Source organism: Misgurnus anguillicaudatus, chromosome 11, assembly GCF_027580225.2.
Source record: "Misgurnus anguillicaudatus chromosome 11, ASM2758022v2, whole genome shotgun sequence".
Classification (NCBI taxonomy): Eukaryota; Metazoa; Chordata; class Actinopteri; order Cypriniformes; family Cobitidae; genus Misgurnus; species Misgurnus anguillicaudatus.
In genome coordinates, this window is record NC_073347.2 from 18,186,915 (window position 1) to 18,203,154 (window position 16,240).

At 40.8% G+C, this 16,240-nt stretch overlaps 1 protein-coding gene across 2 annotated transcripts in view; it reads left to right on the top strand.

Annotated features, from left to right (window-relative positions):
• Positions 1-16,240, top strand: part of zswim8 (zinc finger, SWIM-type containing 8) — a 54,398-nt gene that overhangs the window by 23,328 nt on the left and 14,830 nt on the right. For both annotated transcript variants that reach the window (XM_055169359.2, XM_055169361.2), the window contains exons 6-22: positions 2,058-2,139; positions 2,243-2,363; positions 2,569-2,770; positions 2,985-3,160; positions 3,827-5,045; positions 5,118-5,249; positions 5,331-5,510; positions 7,727-7,910; positions 7,995-8,093; positions 8,211-8,335; positions 8,447-8,711; positions 10,585-10,737; positions 10,959-11,181; positions 11,655-11,944; positions 12,126-12,349; positions 13,215-13,706; positions 14,047-14,227. In XM_055169359.2, coding sequence (XP_055025334.2) covers positions 2,058-2,139; positions 2,243-2,363; positions 2,569-2,770; positions 2,985-3,160; positions 3,827-5,045; positions 5,118-5,249; positions 5,331-5,510; positions 7,727-7,910; positions 7,995-8,093; positions 8,211-8,335; positions 8,447-8,711; positions 10,585-10,737; positions 10,959-11,181; positions 11,655-11,944; positions 12,126-12,349; positions 13,215-13,706; positions 14,047-14,227 — 4,348 coding nt within the window. The remainder of the gene's footprint in view (positions 1-2,057; positions 2,140-2,242; positions 2,364-2,568; positions 2,771-2,984; positions 3,161-3,826; positions 5,046-5,117; positions 5,250-5,330; positions 5,511-7,726; positions 7,911-7,994; positions 8,094-8,210; positions 8,336-8,446; positions 8,712-10,584; positions 10,738-10,958; positions 11,182-11,654; positions 11,945-12,125; positions 12,350-13,214; positions 13,707-14,046; positions 14,228-16,240) is intronic.

The window sequence follows — 16,240 nt, forward strand, 5'->3', positions numbered from 1 at the left end:
CATTGTTTGTTTACATTGCGTGACTGTTGGGCTGTAATATCAGAAATGGATTTATTGCGTTCTGTAAAAATGGAGCAGTGGCGTTTATCGCATTTTGGGAAAAAAGGGAGAAAAGATGACAGAATAACACGGCGGATATTGGATTTTGCGTAAAATTAAGAATTTACTTTTAACTACTGACCTGATATAATACTGATTTTGGCAGTAACTCATTTTTTTCAAAAATGGCGTTTATCGCGTTTTGGAACCAAACTCTTCATTTGTATCCAATTCATTCATGGGCCCTGATTACTTCCATAGTATTCTTTTTTCCTACTATGGAAGTGAATGGGTTCCACGAATGGTTTGGTTACAAATATTTCTCAAAATATCTTCCTTTGTATTCATCAGAACAAAGAAATTTATACAGGTTTGTAACAACATGAGGGTGAGTAAATGATGAAAAAAATTCCATTTTTTGGCGAACTGTCCCTTTAACTTAGTGATTCCTATGTGAGGAGGCTTTCAACTAGCATAACTCAATGTTTCTGGTTCAAATCAGGTACAATGCCTGTAAAAGCCCAAAAGCCTTACTGAAGACATTTTACATTAATAAGTGTTATTCAGATTACGAGTATGAAACCCTCAAAGTGCTTCTGTGCATTTTCAGGCTCTTATGTTTAGGTTCAATCATTTCACTTAAATGGCAATGAGAAAGTTATTAGTCAGTAATTGAAATGTCTTTTATTCACAAATGTCACCTTAGTCATTTCATTGGTATTTAACAAATTTCGCTGCAAAACCCTCTTAAGTGAAAGTTAGGGGGAACTGTGATGAATGAGGAATTGCTGCCACATTCATGTTTTATTCAGGTCCGAGTACTCACAAGGGAGTCAGGACGCAATTTAAGATGGACGGGAGACCTCCTTGGAAAACTAGGTTGCTGCCGGTAGAGGTGTTAGTGATACCAGCAGGGGGTGTTTACCCTGTGATCTGTGTGGGTCCTAACATCCCAGTATAGTGATGAGGACACTATACTGTTAAAAAGCACCGACCTTCGGATGAGACGTTAAATCGAGTTCCTGACTCTCTGTGAAAAATCCCATGATGTCTTTCAAAAAAGAGTAGGGGTGTGCCCCGGCCTCCTGGCCAAACTTGCCCATTGGCCTACTAATCATCCCCTCATATACTAATTGTCTATATGACTCTGTCTCCTCTTCACTTATAAGCTGGTGTGTGGTGGGCGTTCTGGCACAATATGGCTGCCGTTGCATCATTCCTGTGAATGCTGCACATTGGTGGTTGTTGAGAAGAATATGTAAAGCGTTTATAAATGTAACATATTATTATTATTATTATTAATAAGATGTGATCTATGGTTGTTTTCCAGTCCCACCAATTTCTCTCTCGACAATTGAAAACCAACTTTTTTCAATGGTTTATGGGTGATTGTTTATTCAATTAATCTTCCGTGCACTTAGAGCACTTTGCTGAAAAAGGGATGTGCTGTTTAGCGTATTCTGCCAACAACCAGTATTTCTTAACATCTTGAGGCTGGGATTAAATTAATTTGAAGCAAAAATGTATGTTGAACGTATACAACATTCCGAAAGCATTCGGTCAAAATCATAATCTAATTTTTGACAGAGGTGCCATTTAACGGCTTTTGCATTTGAACTCTTCAATTGTTCTTTCTATAGTTAAAAATATCTGATAGCCAAATGATAAACCTCTCAATAATCTCTGTAAAGGATTTCTAAATATCTTTTTCCAGGGGTTACAAATGACTGAAAGGGTCATAAAACAGTCGAAAAGTTTTGGAACCCTGTAAAGTATCTGTGCATGGCTCTAAATATCTGTTAAAGTGCACACAGTGGCCTCAGTGGCCTTATCGATGCAAAGCAGGTATTTGTTTCTGTCTATGGGTAATGTTACAAGGCTTTTAAATGCCCTTCATTTCATTGGTTGTTAAGCCTTGGTCAGGGGGAAAGAAGGAATTATGTGTCTTTTAAAATGTGCTAGGTAAGTGACCTTGCACATGTCAGGCCGTATCGTGATTCGTTCTTTTGTGTCTTCAGATCTTACCGACAGCTCAGCGTCTTCTGGATGAGCTTCTTTCTTCACAGTCTACTGCTATTAACACTGTGTGTGGAGCCCCAGGTATGCACAGAAATACATAGAAATACAATTTTCTTGATTTTCTCATTGTCTGCAAATGCATTAAGTCTGGTTACTTTTTTTAATCCTGTGATTTAATTCATAGATCCTACCGCTGGCCCTTCAGCCTCTGACCAGAGTACTTGGTATTTAGATGAGTCCACCCTTAGTGACAACATTAAGAAGACCCTGCACAAGTTCTGTGGCCCTTCACCTGTGGTGTTTAGGTAAAAAAGCCAGACTACTACTTCTAATGCCACTCAAAATCCTGTTAGCCGAAGTGCTATTGTCCTAAGTATCAACTCCGTCCATGCTTGAATAAACAAGACGTTTTAATTGAGTGACATTTTTCTGGTTCTGCACGGCCATCATTTTTTTGTAAATTTGTGCATAACTAACACAACTTTGTGGTCTGTCACTTGTTGTTCTCAGTGATGTGAACTCCATGTATCTCTCATCTACTGAGCCTCCAGCAGCTGCTGAATGGGCTTGTCTGCTAAGGCCCCTGAGAGGAAGAGAACCAGAGGGCATCTGGAACCTTCTGTCCATCGTCAGAGAGATGTTTAAGAGGAGGGACAGTAATGCAGCTCCTCTGTTAGAGATCCTCACCGAACAATGTCTCACACATGAACAGGTACAGAACATTATTCAGCCAAACAAAGTGAAGGTTACATGTCTGTGAGAGCATCTGTTACATTAATGCCCACATTCAAATCCTTATTGACCATTACTGCTTACCGACCAATCAGAATGAAGTATTACAGAGTGCTGTGAAATAATGTCTGTTACGCTTTACTGATTCTAATGATTAGACTATTGTCTGCGTTCTTACTCTTTTTTTTTTCCAGATTATTGGTTGGTGGTATAGTGTGAGGACATCTGCCTCTCACAGTAGCGCCAGTGGGCACACAGGCCGCAGTAATGGCCAGACAGAGGTGGCAGCGCATGCTTGTGCCAGTATGTGTGATGAGATGGTGGTCTTATGGAGACTGGCAGTGCTAGATCCTACTATGAGTCCTCAGAGGTGAGCAACTGAGAGTGACTGATTCTGCATTTCTGACTTTCTGATCTACAATAACTTAAGCTAAATTCCCAAAATGTGGGCATGTTCCTTTGTTCACCGTGTCCCTCAGAGTTGGATGGGTCCATGCATGCCTTTCTCGTCTCTTTGCGTGCTGTGGCTCTGTCTGACGCGGCCCCCGCTGGCTTAGCTTAGTACAAAGACTTCAAGTAAATGGCGCCAGCTGGCATGCTGCTCCCAATAAGTGACAATTTGTCCGCCCAAGTAGCAGTGAAAATATAGTTCCCAGTACTGTTAAAAGATGGCTGTGTCTCATATGACCTTGCTATTTTAACACGGTGTTACTATACAAATCACAACACATAAATAGGAAAATGTTCGCGTTATTTTGTCACTTATTGGGAGCAGTATGCTAGCTGGAGCTATTCACTTCCAGTCTTTGTGCTAAGCTTAGCTAGCGGGGACTGCGTCAGACAGAGTTACAGCACGCACGGAGATGAGAAAGGTATGTATGGACTTATCTAACTCTGTGGGGATACAGTGAATAAGCTAAATTCCCAAAATGTGGGCGTGTTCCTTTAAGCTGATTGATTCTTGAGGATTTGTGGCTATTTTTGTCTTCACTTTGGTTTGCGCAAATGTTCCTTAACTGTCTGTGTTTCTCTTCAGGCGTTTAGAACTTGCTGCCCAGCTAAAGCAGTGGCACCTAAAGGTTATAGAGATAGTGAAACGGGGACAACACCGCAAGTCCCTGGACAAACTCTTCCAGGGCTTCAAACCAGCGGTGGAATGCTGCTACTTCAACTGGGAAGTCGCCTACCCTTTGCCTGGCATCACCTATTGCAGTGCAGATAAGAAAAATACCTCGTTTTGTTGGACCAGGACAGCTCAGCAGCGCCGAGGTGCTAAAGCTGGGACTACCGGGGACCCTCAAGAACCCGGAGGAGGAAGTCGCAGTGTAACGTCAGAAGCCAGCTCCTCCGAACAGAAGTCACGGAGCGGCTCCCATCCTCCCCAGCAGGAGGTGGCTGTCCGCCCAAAAGAGACCATCGTGAGCAAGAGAAAGGGAGTTTCGGTGGTCAACACCGGTGGCGTGCTGGTTCGTCTGGGTGGTGGGGTCTCTCTCTCACTTGAGGACGGAGGAAAAAGCATGTATAAAGCCAGTGGCTCCTCGCCATCAACTAGTAGCAAGGCCAAGCTAACGCAAAGCAGCAAGGGCTCATGTGGAAGTTCAAGCGGTGTCAGTGGGAAGCACCCCAGTGCTAAGAGGCGAACCAGCAGTGAGGACAGTTCTTTAGAGCCTGACATGGCAGAATTGAGTCTGGATGATGGCTCCAGCCTGGCTCTTGGGGCGGAGGCCAGTAATACCTTTGATTTTCTTCCACCTCCACCTGAGATGCTACCTTCACCCAGCCCTCTGCTTCGAGAGCCACGCAAATTCAACAGTGGTAATGTTTCAAAGGACCGTCCGTTCGAGACGAAACGTGCCACACACGCTTCCGTACCTTCTGCTGCTGATGCCCACGCTTGCTTCTCTAAAGAGACCTCAATGTCAGCCCCAGCCGTGGTAGCCATGGAGAAAGAGGTGGAGGTAGAGGCAGATCTGGATGAGAACGGAGGAGACGAGGACCCGGTTGAAGATGCTCCAGGCAAGGCTCAGCGTAGCCGGAGAGAGGGAGATGGCAGTGGGGCTTCGCCTGGACCTCAGGCAGCTGAGGCGGCAGCCGCAGGAAGTGGAGATGCGGTGGGTGATGATGACTATCAAGCGTACTACCTTAGTGCTGCATCAGAAGAGGGAGCGGAGAGAGGAGTTGCAGACAGCAATCATGAAGAAGAACCAGACATCTTTGCTGGTATGAAACCCTTGGAGCAAGAAGGCAGGATGGAGGTTAGAAGAGCTTCTTCTCATTTTATTTTCCTAATAGGTTTCTTTGAATCTAATAGCAATGGTGTTTTGCAGATACTATTTGCCTGTGTGGAGGCTCTCTATGCTCATGGCTACAGTAACGATGCTTGCCGATTAGCAGTTGAACTGGCTCGAGATCTTCTGGCTAACCCACCCGACCTCAAGGTGGAGCAGCCTCAGACAAAGGTATTAAAATCGACAATAGGATATTCTGCATATAGCTGTGCTCATGCTCGCCTCTGAAATTGAATATTTTCCTGTTTTTAGGGTAAAAAGAGTAAGGTGTCGACCACTAAACAGACCCAGGTGGCCACAAACACCCTGTCTAAAGTAGCTTTCCTGCTAACTGTTCTGAGTGAAAGACTGGAACTCCATAATCTGGCGTTCAATACTGGCATGTTCTCCTTGGAGTTGCAGAGACCACCAGCTTCTACTAAAGCCCTTGAGGTAAAACAGAAAATTTATGTTATCTGTAATTTGCTCGAATTGCAGAACAGTTTAATTTTCCATTGGTACTCTTGATAGCTTTCACTAACTTCGGCAGTTTAAATTGACCAAAATGTCAGCATTCATCATAACATTAAAATACTTATGGCGCTTTTCCATTGCATAGTACCCCACTGTCTAGGTCGGGTCAGCTCACCTCACTTTGGCTTGGTAAGCTTTTCCATCAAGTTTAGTAACACTTCGGACTGCAAGGGATTATAGGCGTGTCGTTATATTTGTGCTGCCTACTGCTGTGACATCATACAAGTGAGAGTGTCGTTGGACTGCTATACGACTGCTATACATGTACTGTTTATGGTTTAAATGTGCGAAAAAGTGTCATTTTACCATAAAATCATGAATGTGATGCCAAGTGTGTTTTAAACAGTCATGACTTGGAGCAATTTAACAGGAAGCAATGAAATATGTCACTGTTGCCAGAAGACTGCACTTTCATTCACTCTCTGTCCAGCAGTAAATGAGTCCTAATCTATTTTAACAAATTTAAGAGAAAGAGATTTAATAATGTATGTGCTTCTTAAGTCTATAATTGTGTTTATATCTGTCATTAAATGGACTTTAACAGCACGAAAACAATGTGGGTTAGACAAATCAAGTTATAAAAATTACACTGACCATAGGGTTGTGCCGATAGACGATAGTATCGTGTATTGACGATCTTCAGACATATCGCCAATGGCAGGCTTTCATGGCGATAGTCATGACGATAGTCGGCGGAAAATAATGGTTATTATTATCATCATAGTTTTACATTAACATCCACATTGCATGCTTTTCCTCGCATGAGGGTTTGTGGGCTTCTTTACGGGGAGAGCTTGTAAATAGAGAATTCCTTCCTGCACGTACCTGCACTTGATGCGCGCGTCTTGGACTCCTTCTAGCACTAAATCCAGCGTGCATGAGCAGCTGCGCTTCTCTCCGTCTCACGTGCACGCGCTGTCGCATTTGTCCGAAGTCTAAACATAAACTAAAGTAGTAATCCTTATGTATTTGTTCAGTTTAATTCGTTTCATGCGAGCTTAGGCAAACTTTACTTTTTGTTTAATATATGACCCGCTGTATACTGGCGCCTCGCTCACTCTCGCGGACGTGCAGAGAGCTGTGCTCTGTCCGAAGTCAGATCACTGGGTATTAATTCTGTTTATGATATGCATTTTAAGGAGTTGTAGCAACACGTCCCTTGTGTTTAAAATATGATTGTGTTTAAAATATAATCGCGTTCCGCTGGACCAATGTGTTTAAAAAGGCACCTCTGAGAGCACTACTGCTTGACACGTGACGTGTAGTGTTCTGCAACAGCACTAAACAAATGCATTGAATTGTTTGTATGTGCGCAGATGCATGTTTTTACAGTTATTAAGTAATCATGGTTAGGGTTTTAATGACGCGCTCGCATTAATGGCATCAGTTTTAAGAAGGTTGCGGTCATGACGGTGTTGCTCTTGTTCTTTTTTGTCCACCAATCAAGTGACTTGTTATAATGAGTAAAAATTAACAAATAAAAAATGAGTAAACTACTGCCCCACCCCCCGATACTATCGTCTATCGCCAATCTCACAGGCTGACGATAGGGCGATCTCAAAATGGGGCATATCGCCCAACACTAACTGACCATCAAAAGGCACATTAAAGAGGTTTTGCTCATAAATGCATGTAAAATAAAGTAATTTGAACTTTAATTTTTTTTACTGTTACTAAACTGCACAGTATGCGCTGCAAACGCTTTATTAAATGATACTAAGAATGCATTATTTTGCACTTGTATAGTCTTTTTTATTTATAAATTTTAAGAGTAATAAACATATATTGAAATGTTTACATTCAGATATGTAAATTAACATGTATAAATTGCTATTTGTTAATTAATGGGGAGATAATCGAGAATCAAAGTCGAATCGGACTAATAAAATGAATCGTTAGATTAATCGATGCATCGAAAAAATAATCGCTAGATTAATCGTAAAATAATTTATCGTTTATCCCAGCCCTATTGGTAATGTATTAATGGATACTTATTTGTATGTGAGTATGTAGTGCATATTTCAAGATAATACCAAAGTAATACCAAAAATGCCTCTCATCTAATACTGATTTGTGCAGTATGTTCCACATATTGCAGTTTGCATGGATTTTGATGTTCTGTGCTCTTGTGTTAGGTAAAGCTGGCGTATCAGGAGTCAGAGGTGGTGGCTCTGTTAAAGAAGATTCCTCTGGGTGTTGTCGAAATGACTTCCATAAGGGACCGAGCAGAGCAGCTCCGTGATGGAAACTTCTGTGACTACCGGCCTGTTCTGCCCCTCATGCTCGCTAGCTTCATATTTGATGTGCTCTGCACCCCTGGTAGGTCATACGTCTGCCTCATTTCAATATTTTAAAAATGCTCTTTAAGAGACACATCTATCATTATCCCTTTCTTTTACACAGTGGTGTCTCCCACGGGCTCTCGACCTCCTAGCCGTAACCGTAACAACGAGATGCCTGGCGATGAGGAGTTGGGCTTTGAGGCTGCTGTGGCAGCTCTTGGTAGGAGTTAATTTATGTCAAATGCTTAAAACCTTCCAGCACCGCTGTGCTTTGTGTAAGACTTCCTTACATGTTAGTTTTTAACTAATTTCTACTTTTCTCCTTCTGTTTTTCCAGGTATGAAGACTACTGTTAGTGAAGCCGAGCATCCTCTTCTCTGCGAAGGTACACGGAGGGAGAAAGGAGACCTGGCTCTTGCATTGATGATCACGTATAAAGATGACCAAAGCAAGTTAAAAAAGGCAAGTGCTTTAAGGTTATACTTTCAAAAGAATCCACTTTGTTCCAGGCAAAATAACACAGCTCTGATAATATCAGAGTGTTAATGCCAGATTTTTCTTTTTTTTTTGTAGATTCTGGACAAGCTCCTTGATCGTGAGAGTCAGACCCATAAGCCTCAGACTCTGAGCTCTTTTTACTCTAGCAAACCAGCCACAAGCAGTCAGAAGAGCCCATCTAAACACGCCACCCATGGTGCCAGCGGGGCCACAGGCGGAGTGTCAAAGCACGCCCCATCAGCCGCTGTGCAGGGAGTGAGCGGTGGAGGAGCGACTGGGCAGCAGGGAGGTGTAACGGGTGTTCAGAGCTCAGAGGGAATCGGAGAAAATAGAGATCAAGGTGAACCAAAAGTTTTTAAGGGTCTGTTATTTTCCTCACTTTAGGAAGTCACATAAAAGCACCTGCTTGAATGTAAATGGAGGGAGAATTCACTATGAATAATAACATTGTTTATTGTATATTTGTTTAGAATTGTAAAATTGTCTAAAAATAAATTGTCTAAAAATTCAGTACTGAAATGGGATGTTGATGGACCGGTTCTGATTTGGAGGATATGGTGAACTGCTATGATCGTCATTCCCTACTGGGGTTATACAAAATCACTTAAGCTTTAAAGCAGGGCTAGTTAACTGGCCCACGGGCCAAATGCGGCCCGCCAATCATCTTTATCTGGCCCGTCGGTCACCTTTGGCCGTTTCTCAATCGGAAGGCTGCAGCCTCAGGAGGTTGCATATGAAGACAGCATACGTCATCAAGTTTAAGTCAACTGAGCATTCCATTCACAAATCATAAGCATATTACAACAATTTACGATTAACTAAGAATATTAGTCAACTTTATAATTGTTAAAACTCTGAAATAAGACTTAATGACGTATGCAGCCTGGAAATTAAAAATAAAAAAAAAAATTACCTTTCCACTGTACAAGACAACACAGAAAGGGGCTGTGTGGGGTGCCAACCATCTGCAGGTGCGTAATTATCTGATCCAATTCGAGCTTTGGATGCATTAAAGAAAATAAACTTATGCGACTACACCGCATGTGACGCGGCGACCGGAAGTGATGTATTTTAGTGTGTTCCAATCAAAACTGTGTGCGAAGTTAAAATTGTTATTATTATTTTTTTTACCAGTAATTAAAGTATTCAAGTTTTACTGATAAGTAAATTATTAACTATACATATATTCGTAGATTAAAGGTTCTCTCCCATGACAGATTTACGATTTAACTACATTTTCCTTACGACTGCCACTAGGAGGCGAACTCCCGACAGTTATATCTGTATGTAATGTACAATGGAAAGGCTGTTTTAGCCTATATATCTATAAAATATTAAAAAAGAAAACATGTAGTGCAATTTTAGTCATTAGGAGAAGACTGGCTATATGTTGTGAATACTTGACATGTAACAATTAATGAAAGTTAAACAGTTATAAACAAAATATGTTTAGGAGTGTTGATCTTTTACACTTTTACTATTAACATTTGGTTCTTACATGTTAAACTGCAATTGTTTTTAAATATTAATTAAGAAAGTATGAGTTTTCAGTAATTAAAAGGCTTTTAAATTTCATTTTTTTTAAATGCATGTTTTTAATATGTGTTTTTTTTTTAAATATACTACAACAAAAGTAACAAAAACGACAACAACACACACACATATATGGTAAAAGTAAAAAAAATCAAAAGTAAAAATAGGGTTAAAAGTTTGGCCCGCGTCATATTTACAATTTTAAATTCTGGCCCCCGAAGAAGAGTAGTTGAAGACCCCTGTTTTAAAGGGATAGTTTACCAAATAAATAAATAAAATGCTGACATTATTTACGCCCCCTCATGAGGTCCTAAACCTGGAGTTTTTTTATTCTGCTGAACACAAAAGAAGATACGTTGATAAATGATGATTGATAACTTAAATAAAAATTATTTTAACATTAATTCACCCTCATGCTTTTTTGTGAACACAAAAATATATTGTGATTATTGTTTCAGATGTCGTCCATGCAAGTCAGCGAGGATCAAAATCATTAGTTTCTTAGGCACACTGTTACTTTAACAAATGTAGCTCAACACTGTGTAGTTCTTTTACACAATAAACTCTTGACAATGCCAGGACAAAGGCTCTTGGTTAAATGTTTTGTTATTGTCTTTTGTCCTTGCGGTGTTGTAATGATCCTGTTTAATATTTAACTCTCATATTTCTTGTTTTGGCAGAAGGTGTGCAGTCTTCCTCATGTGAGCAGCAGAGCGAGACAGCACCTTTCAAACCTGAGGGCACTGTGCCCAGCCGTCTGGCACTGGGAGGCCGTGGGGCATACAGCACACGCTGCTGGGGATCACCTGTGCGGCAGAAAAAGAAACACACAGGTAAGAGACAGTGGGTTTGATCATTAGACAGATATAGAAGGGTACATTTGTTAGAAGAAGAATCTCTGCTCTGTGCTTTTATGGCCCAACTTAATACATACATTATTATTGGAAAATTTTCCCTATTCAAATATTATTTTAAAATAATTAGCTATGCATACATTTTTCAAGTGTAATATGTTTCTTTAGTAGTTTTGTTTTTCTAACCTCTGTTTTGTCAGGCATGGCAAGCATTGACAGTAGTGCTCCAGAAACCACATCAGACAGCTCCCCCACTCTTAGTCGACGCCCACTTCGAGGTGGTTGGACAGCTGCTTCCTGGGGGAGAGGCCAGGACAGTGACAGCATCAGTAGCTCTTCTTCTGATTCGCTGGGCTCGTCGTCATCCAGTGGCTCACGCAGAGCAGGAGGAGGAGCCAGAGCCAAGAGTACTGATACCAGCAGGTGAGACAAGGCTGTGACCTCTAAATGCCTCATTTTGACAGCAAAGGTGAAGCCAAAATAGTTAGCTCAGCTACATTGTTGGGATTTACTAAATGGGGCAAAGTAACGTGAAAGTGCAATTTCAACAAAGCATGATGGGAGTGGAAATGTCTATGGGTGATTTACTGACAAGTCTCATTGTAAAGAAACACAGGCGTAAGCGCATTTTCCATGATGATCAGTTTCAAGTCCTGCTTGTTTTGGGAATTAAATCATGGCGCAAATACCAGTAAACTGACGAGTGCAAAAAATTGAATTGCATGAAATCTGATTTTTCACATCCAGTGAGTTTTTAATTTATGAAATGATGTGACTGTAACATTATACACCATAAACAGTTAGTTTTTACAGCTGTGTAAATGTATTCATTTTTAACTGGCATTTACTGTGTATTTAATATATTCAATATCACATATTGTTTCTTTCTCACTTAGATATAAAGGGCGTCGGCCTGAATGCCACGCTCCACACGTGCCCAATCAACCGTCTGAGGCAGCTGCCCATTTTTACTTTGAACTGGCCAAGACCGTGTTGATTAAAGCTGGAGGAAACAGCTCCACATCCATCTTTACTCAACCCTCCGCCAGCGGAGGCCATCAGGGCCCTCACCGCAACCTGCATCTGTGTGCCTTTGAGATTGGCTTGTATGCCCTCGGCCTGCATAATTTCGTGTCTCCTAACTGGTTGTCGAGAACTTATTCTTCACATGTATCATGGATTACAGGTGAGAGAACAAATGAATTTATTGAGCAAAATACCAAAAATGTTGAGCATATTGTAAGAATGAAAATGCTTAGACTTTAACATTTTATAGCCATACTAGACTGCATTAAACCCTCCTTTATGTGTTGTTAGATTTTTTTTTTTTTTTTTTGGTTTTACATTTTACCTTGTTATTTTCCCAGGCCAGGCAATGGAGATTGGTAGTGCTGCCCTCAACATCCTGGTTGAATGCTGGGATGGGCACCTCACACCTCCAGAGGTGGCGTCACTTGCAGACCGTGCATCCCGAGCACGAGACCCCAACATGGTGCGTGCTGCCGCAGAGCTGGCCTTGAGCTGCCTGCCTCACGCTCATGCCCTTAACCCCAATGAGATACAGAGAGCGTTGGTACAGTGCAAAGAGCAGGTATGTCAAGCACAGTCACAATACTTCACAATTTATTTATATTATAAAAACACTTATACTCTTACTTTTAATTAGTAAATTAGCACGGAAGTGCAATTTCAACAAAGCGCCAATGGGAGTGGAAATTTCATTTTCAGCTCCCCTAGCGTTAAACATTCGATTTTTACCATTTTGGAATCCATTCAGCTGATCTCTGGGTCTGGTTGTACCACTTTTAGCATAGCTTAGCATAATCCATTGAATCTGATTAGACCATTAGCATCACGCTAAAAATAACTAAAGACTTTCAATATGTTTCCTATTTAAAACTTGACTCTTCTGTCTTCTGTGCAATGATATTACTGCGTAATATCATTGCTCCTCCTGCAGCCATGTTACATCAGCAAAGTTCTTGATTATTAACGCCAGAATGAGAGTATAGTTCCTAGACATCTGACTAGAAAATCACAACTTTTAATTTTTTGTCGGTCTTAGTACACGGTGTAACTACAAAAGAGTCAAGTTTTAAATAGGAAAAATATTGAAACTCTTTTGTTATTTTTAGCGCAATGCCAATGGTCCAATCAGATTCAACTGATCATGCCAAGCCACTCCAAATTCTGCATCAGAAAGGGAAACTCCTACAAATGCATATCCATTATTACTATGTCCATGCCTTTTCAGAGCTGATAATTTTTCACTGTCTGTCTTTAATACCACCTGACAGTAGTTTATTTTATGCCAAAAGATGGTTTGGGATTAAGCTGTTAGTAAATCTGTCCCATAAACCTGTAAAGATGTGAACATCCATCTCACACACAATTTTTTTTTTTTTACTTAATTAACTACTTAACCGTTAACCTTAAATGCCTAATTCTCTTCTCAGGATAATGTCATGTTGGAGAAGGCTTGCATGGCAGTTGAGGAAGCAGCAAAGGGAGGGGGTGTTTACCCTGAAGTTTTGTTTGAGGTGGCCCACCAGTGGTACTGGCTGTATGAGCAAACAGTGGGTGGGGGCTCAGGTTCCCAGAGAGAGGGTTCTGGACGCTGCGGGGCCAACGGTGGAATAGGGAGAACCCCTCCCGAGGGAAGCTGTGGTATCCTTGACAACCCTGGAGTCATGGATCCATCCGGTGTTGCAGCGGTAACAACAACAGTGACTGCGGCTGCCGTAGTACCTGTGATTTCTGTCGGCTCCACCATCTACCAGTCACACGCTTTGCCCGGTTCAGCCATGGCGCACGCGCAGGGCCTCCATCCGTACACAACCATTCAGACGCATCTGCCCACCGTCTGCACCCCACAGTACTTGGGCCATCCGCTTCAGCACGTCCCCCGTCCTGCCGTCTTCCCTGTGTCTGGGGCTGCCTTTCCACAAGTATGAGCGCTGTCTGTTTGCCCATGTGATAGGATTTATAGATTACAGTTATAGCTCTTGGCTTTTTTATTTCAGTCTGTAATCTTTTTTGTCTTCATGTAAACGAAATGTGATGAATATTACATTAAAGGACTAATGGAAATGTTTTTCTAACAGTTAAAGATTCATAGTATAATGCAGTTGGAGAGAGACAGATCCATATTGGTTCATTATAAACTTTGATCTTAAACAGATCTTAAGTTTTATTTTCATATGGCCTTCAATTTATGGAATGTGAGCGATATGACTCAAAGGTGACTTGTCTGAGCTTGGTTTTAATCGTATCTGTTTATCTTGTCAGGGAATGCACCCAGCCTTCATCGGTGCTCAGTTCCCATTCTCAGTGGCCACTGGCCCTCATCCTCCTATGGCAGCGACCGCTGTCACTTTCCCTGGAGTTCCTGTCCCGTCCATGACTCAGATTGCCGTCCACCCGTATCATGCTGCAGAGGCAGGTCTGCCTCTTAGCACTGCTGTGGCAGGTAAGAAGAGATGCAGCAGTAACAACTTAAACAAGCGGTTTTCGTGGAACACACGTAACTTCCGGTAAACTCCGCTAAGAATAAATAACAACAAATTATTTTTAAAGTAGTTTATTTTATAACAAGCAAAATAACTCGTAGATTACCTAGGAAACCAAAACATTTGTTATTTTCGACAAGGTATTTCTTCAAGAGATCAGTTTAGCCACTAGTCAGACCATTAAACAAACAGAAACCGGAAGTAAAGTTCCAACCAGATGCGTAATCGTGTCACCGCACGTGCATCCGATGAAAACGTTTATAGGTGTGGAATTTTACGTAAATGAGATAAATACTAGTCATAGCAGAAAGTGCATTTACATGCACAAAATAAGCAGATATCAAAAAATCTGCTTATTATAGAAACCTGTTTACATGCAAATCATAAACCGGCTATGCTGAAAACTGCGCACATGGGATTTTGGAGATTTGTCAGCTTTCTCGCAGTCAGTGATGTCATCACCTATATTCCATATAGTCATTAAAATAAGCCAGTGGGAAATCTGTTCTCAAGTCTGCAGAACTTGTAAATGTAACACAAGTTTTAAATTTCTCCGGCAACTACAGGAGACTTTTATGTTTTACTTTATGCTTTCTATTTGTGACCTTTATTTTTTACACGCGGAGACATGCGCACATAAACAAATTCGCGAGAATTCCGATTTAGGCGTTTACATGCAATGGTGGATGAAGTACACAAAAAAAGTACTTGAGTAAAAGTACAAGATACCCTTATCAAATATTACTCCAGTAAAAGTATTAAGTACTGCATTTTTATTTTACTTCAGTACTGCTTGATGACCATGTTTATGTGTTTTGCAGTTTTGTATACTCTATTAATTTACGGTAAGCCTGGATTAGATCACAAATTAATGACTGCTCAACTATTAAAACGCGTCTTTTCAATTGTCAATAAAACCACAAAATATCTACAAATAACATCAAAACATATTATAAATATCACTCTGTCCACCCTCCACACATAAAATAACTTATAAAAGATCTGAATTGCCACAGCAGGTATAACCATCCGGTTTACCTGCTCTTGAGCTGCTACCTGCAATCAGGTGAAGGTCTTTTCTCACTGATCAATTTTTTTAAAGTAGATTTTTTTAACAATAAAGCAATGAAACAAGTATGAACAGATTTAATCAAACTAATAAAGAATTATGCACATGTATTATATTAATATTATTTTAGTATTCAATACTAGGGATCGACCGATATGGATTTCTTTTGTGCCGATACCGATTTTTGTTTCATCAGCCTTAGCCGATGACCGATACAGGCTGCCGATTTTCTTGAGCTGATATTTGGAGCTGATACTGCTTTTGCTCACTCAATTTACATCATAAAAATGACACGATGATGCCAAATGTTACAAGTCTCAATTTAAAAAAGTAACATTTATTGAACTTAAAAAAAGACTATATTTAACAAATAGTAAAAACATGTGAGGGTGCTCTGGAATCATGAACTGCACTCTCCACAATGATGAGGAACTATCAGCAAAGAATGTTGATTTCTAGCACTTTACTACTACAAATATATATAGAGATGAGAAATAAAAACCCGCTTTGTGCAGCTATGATCAGCTGTTACGCTGAGCTTTCGATGTTGTCATGGAAAGGTTGGTTGTTTTTAGTCACATGACCTGCAATTGCTTGCAGCTTACAGCACTCTGTCTGTAAATAATGCCGGAAAAAAACGGTGAACACAGCAGCCACATATCGGCCGATACCGATACACATAAAACTTGCAAAATTCGGCCCGATATATCGTCCGGCCAAATATATCGGTCTATCACTATTCATTACAAAAATGTGGCTTTAGTAACTCCATCATTTGCACGCACACACAAGCTACAAGGTTTTTGCCTCATTTTGAATCCAGTATGAACAATTCAGTGATTTGTTAACTGGAGACGCTCTCTAAATGAATAATATGTGAGTATGCTTTAGAATGTAATAAAAT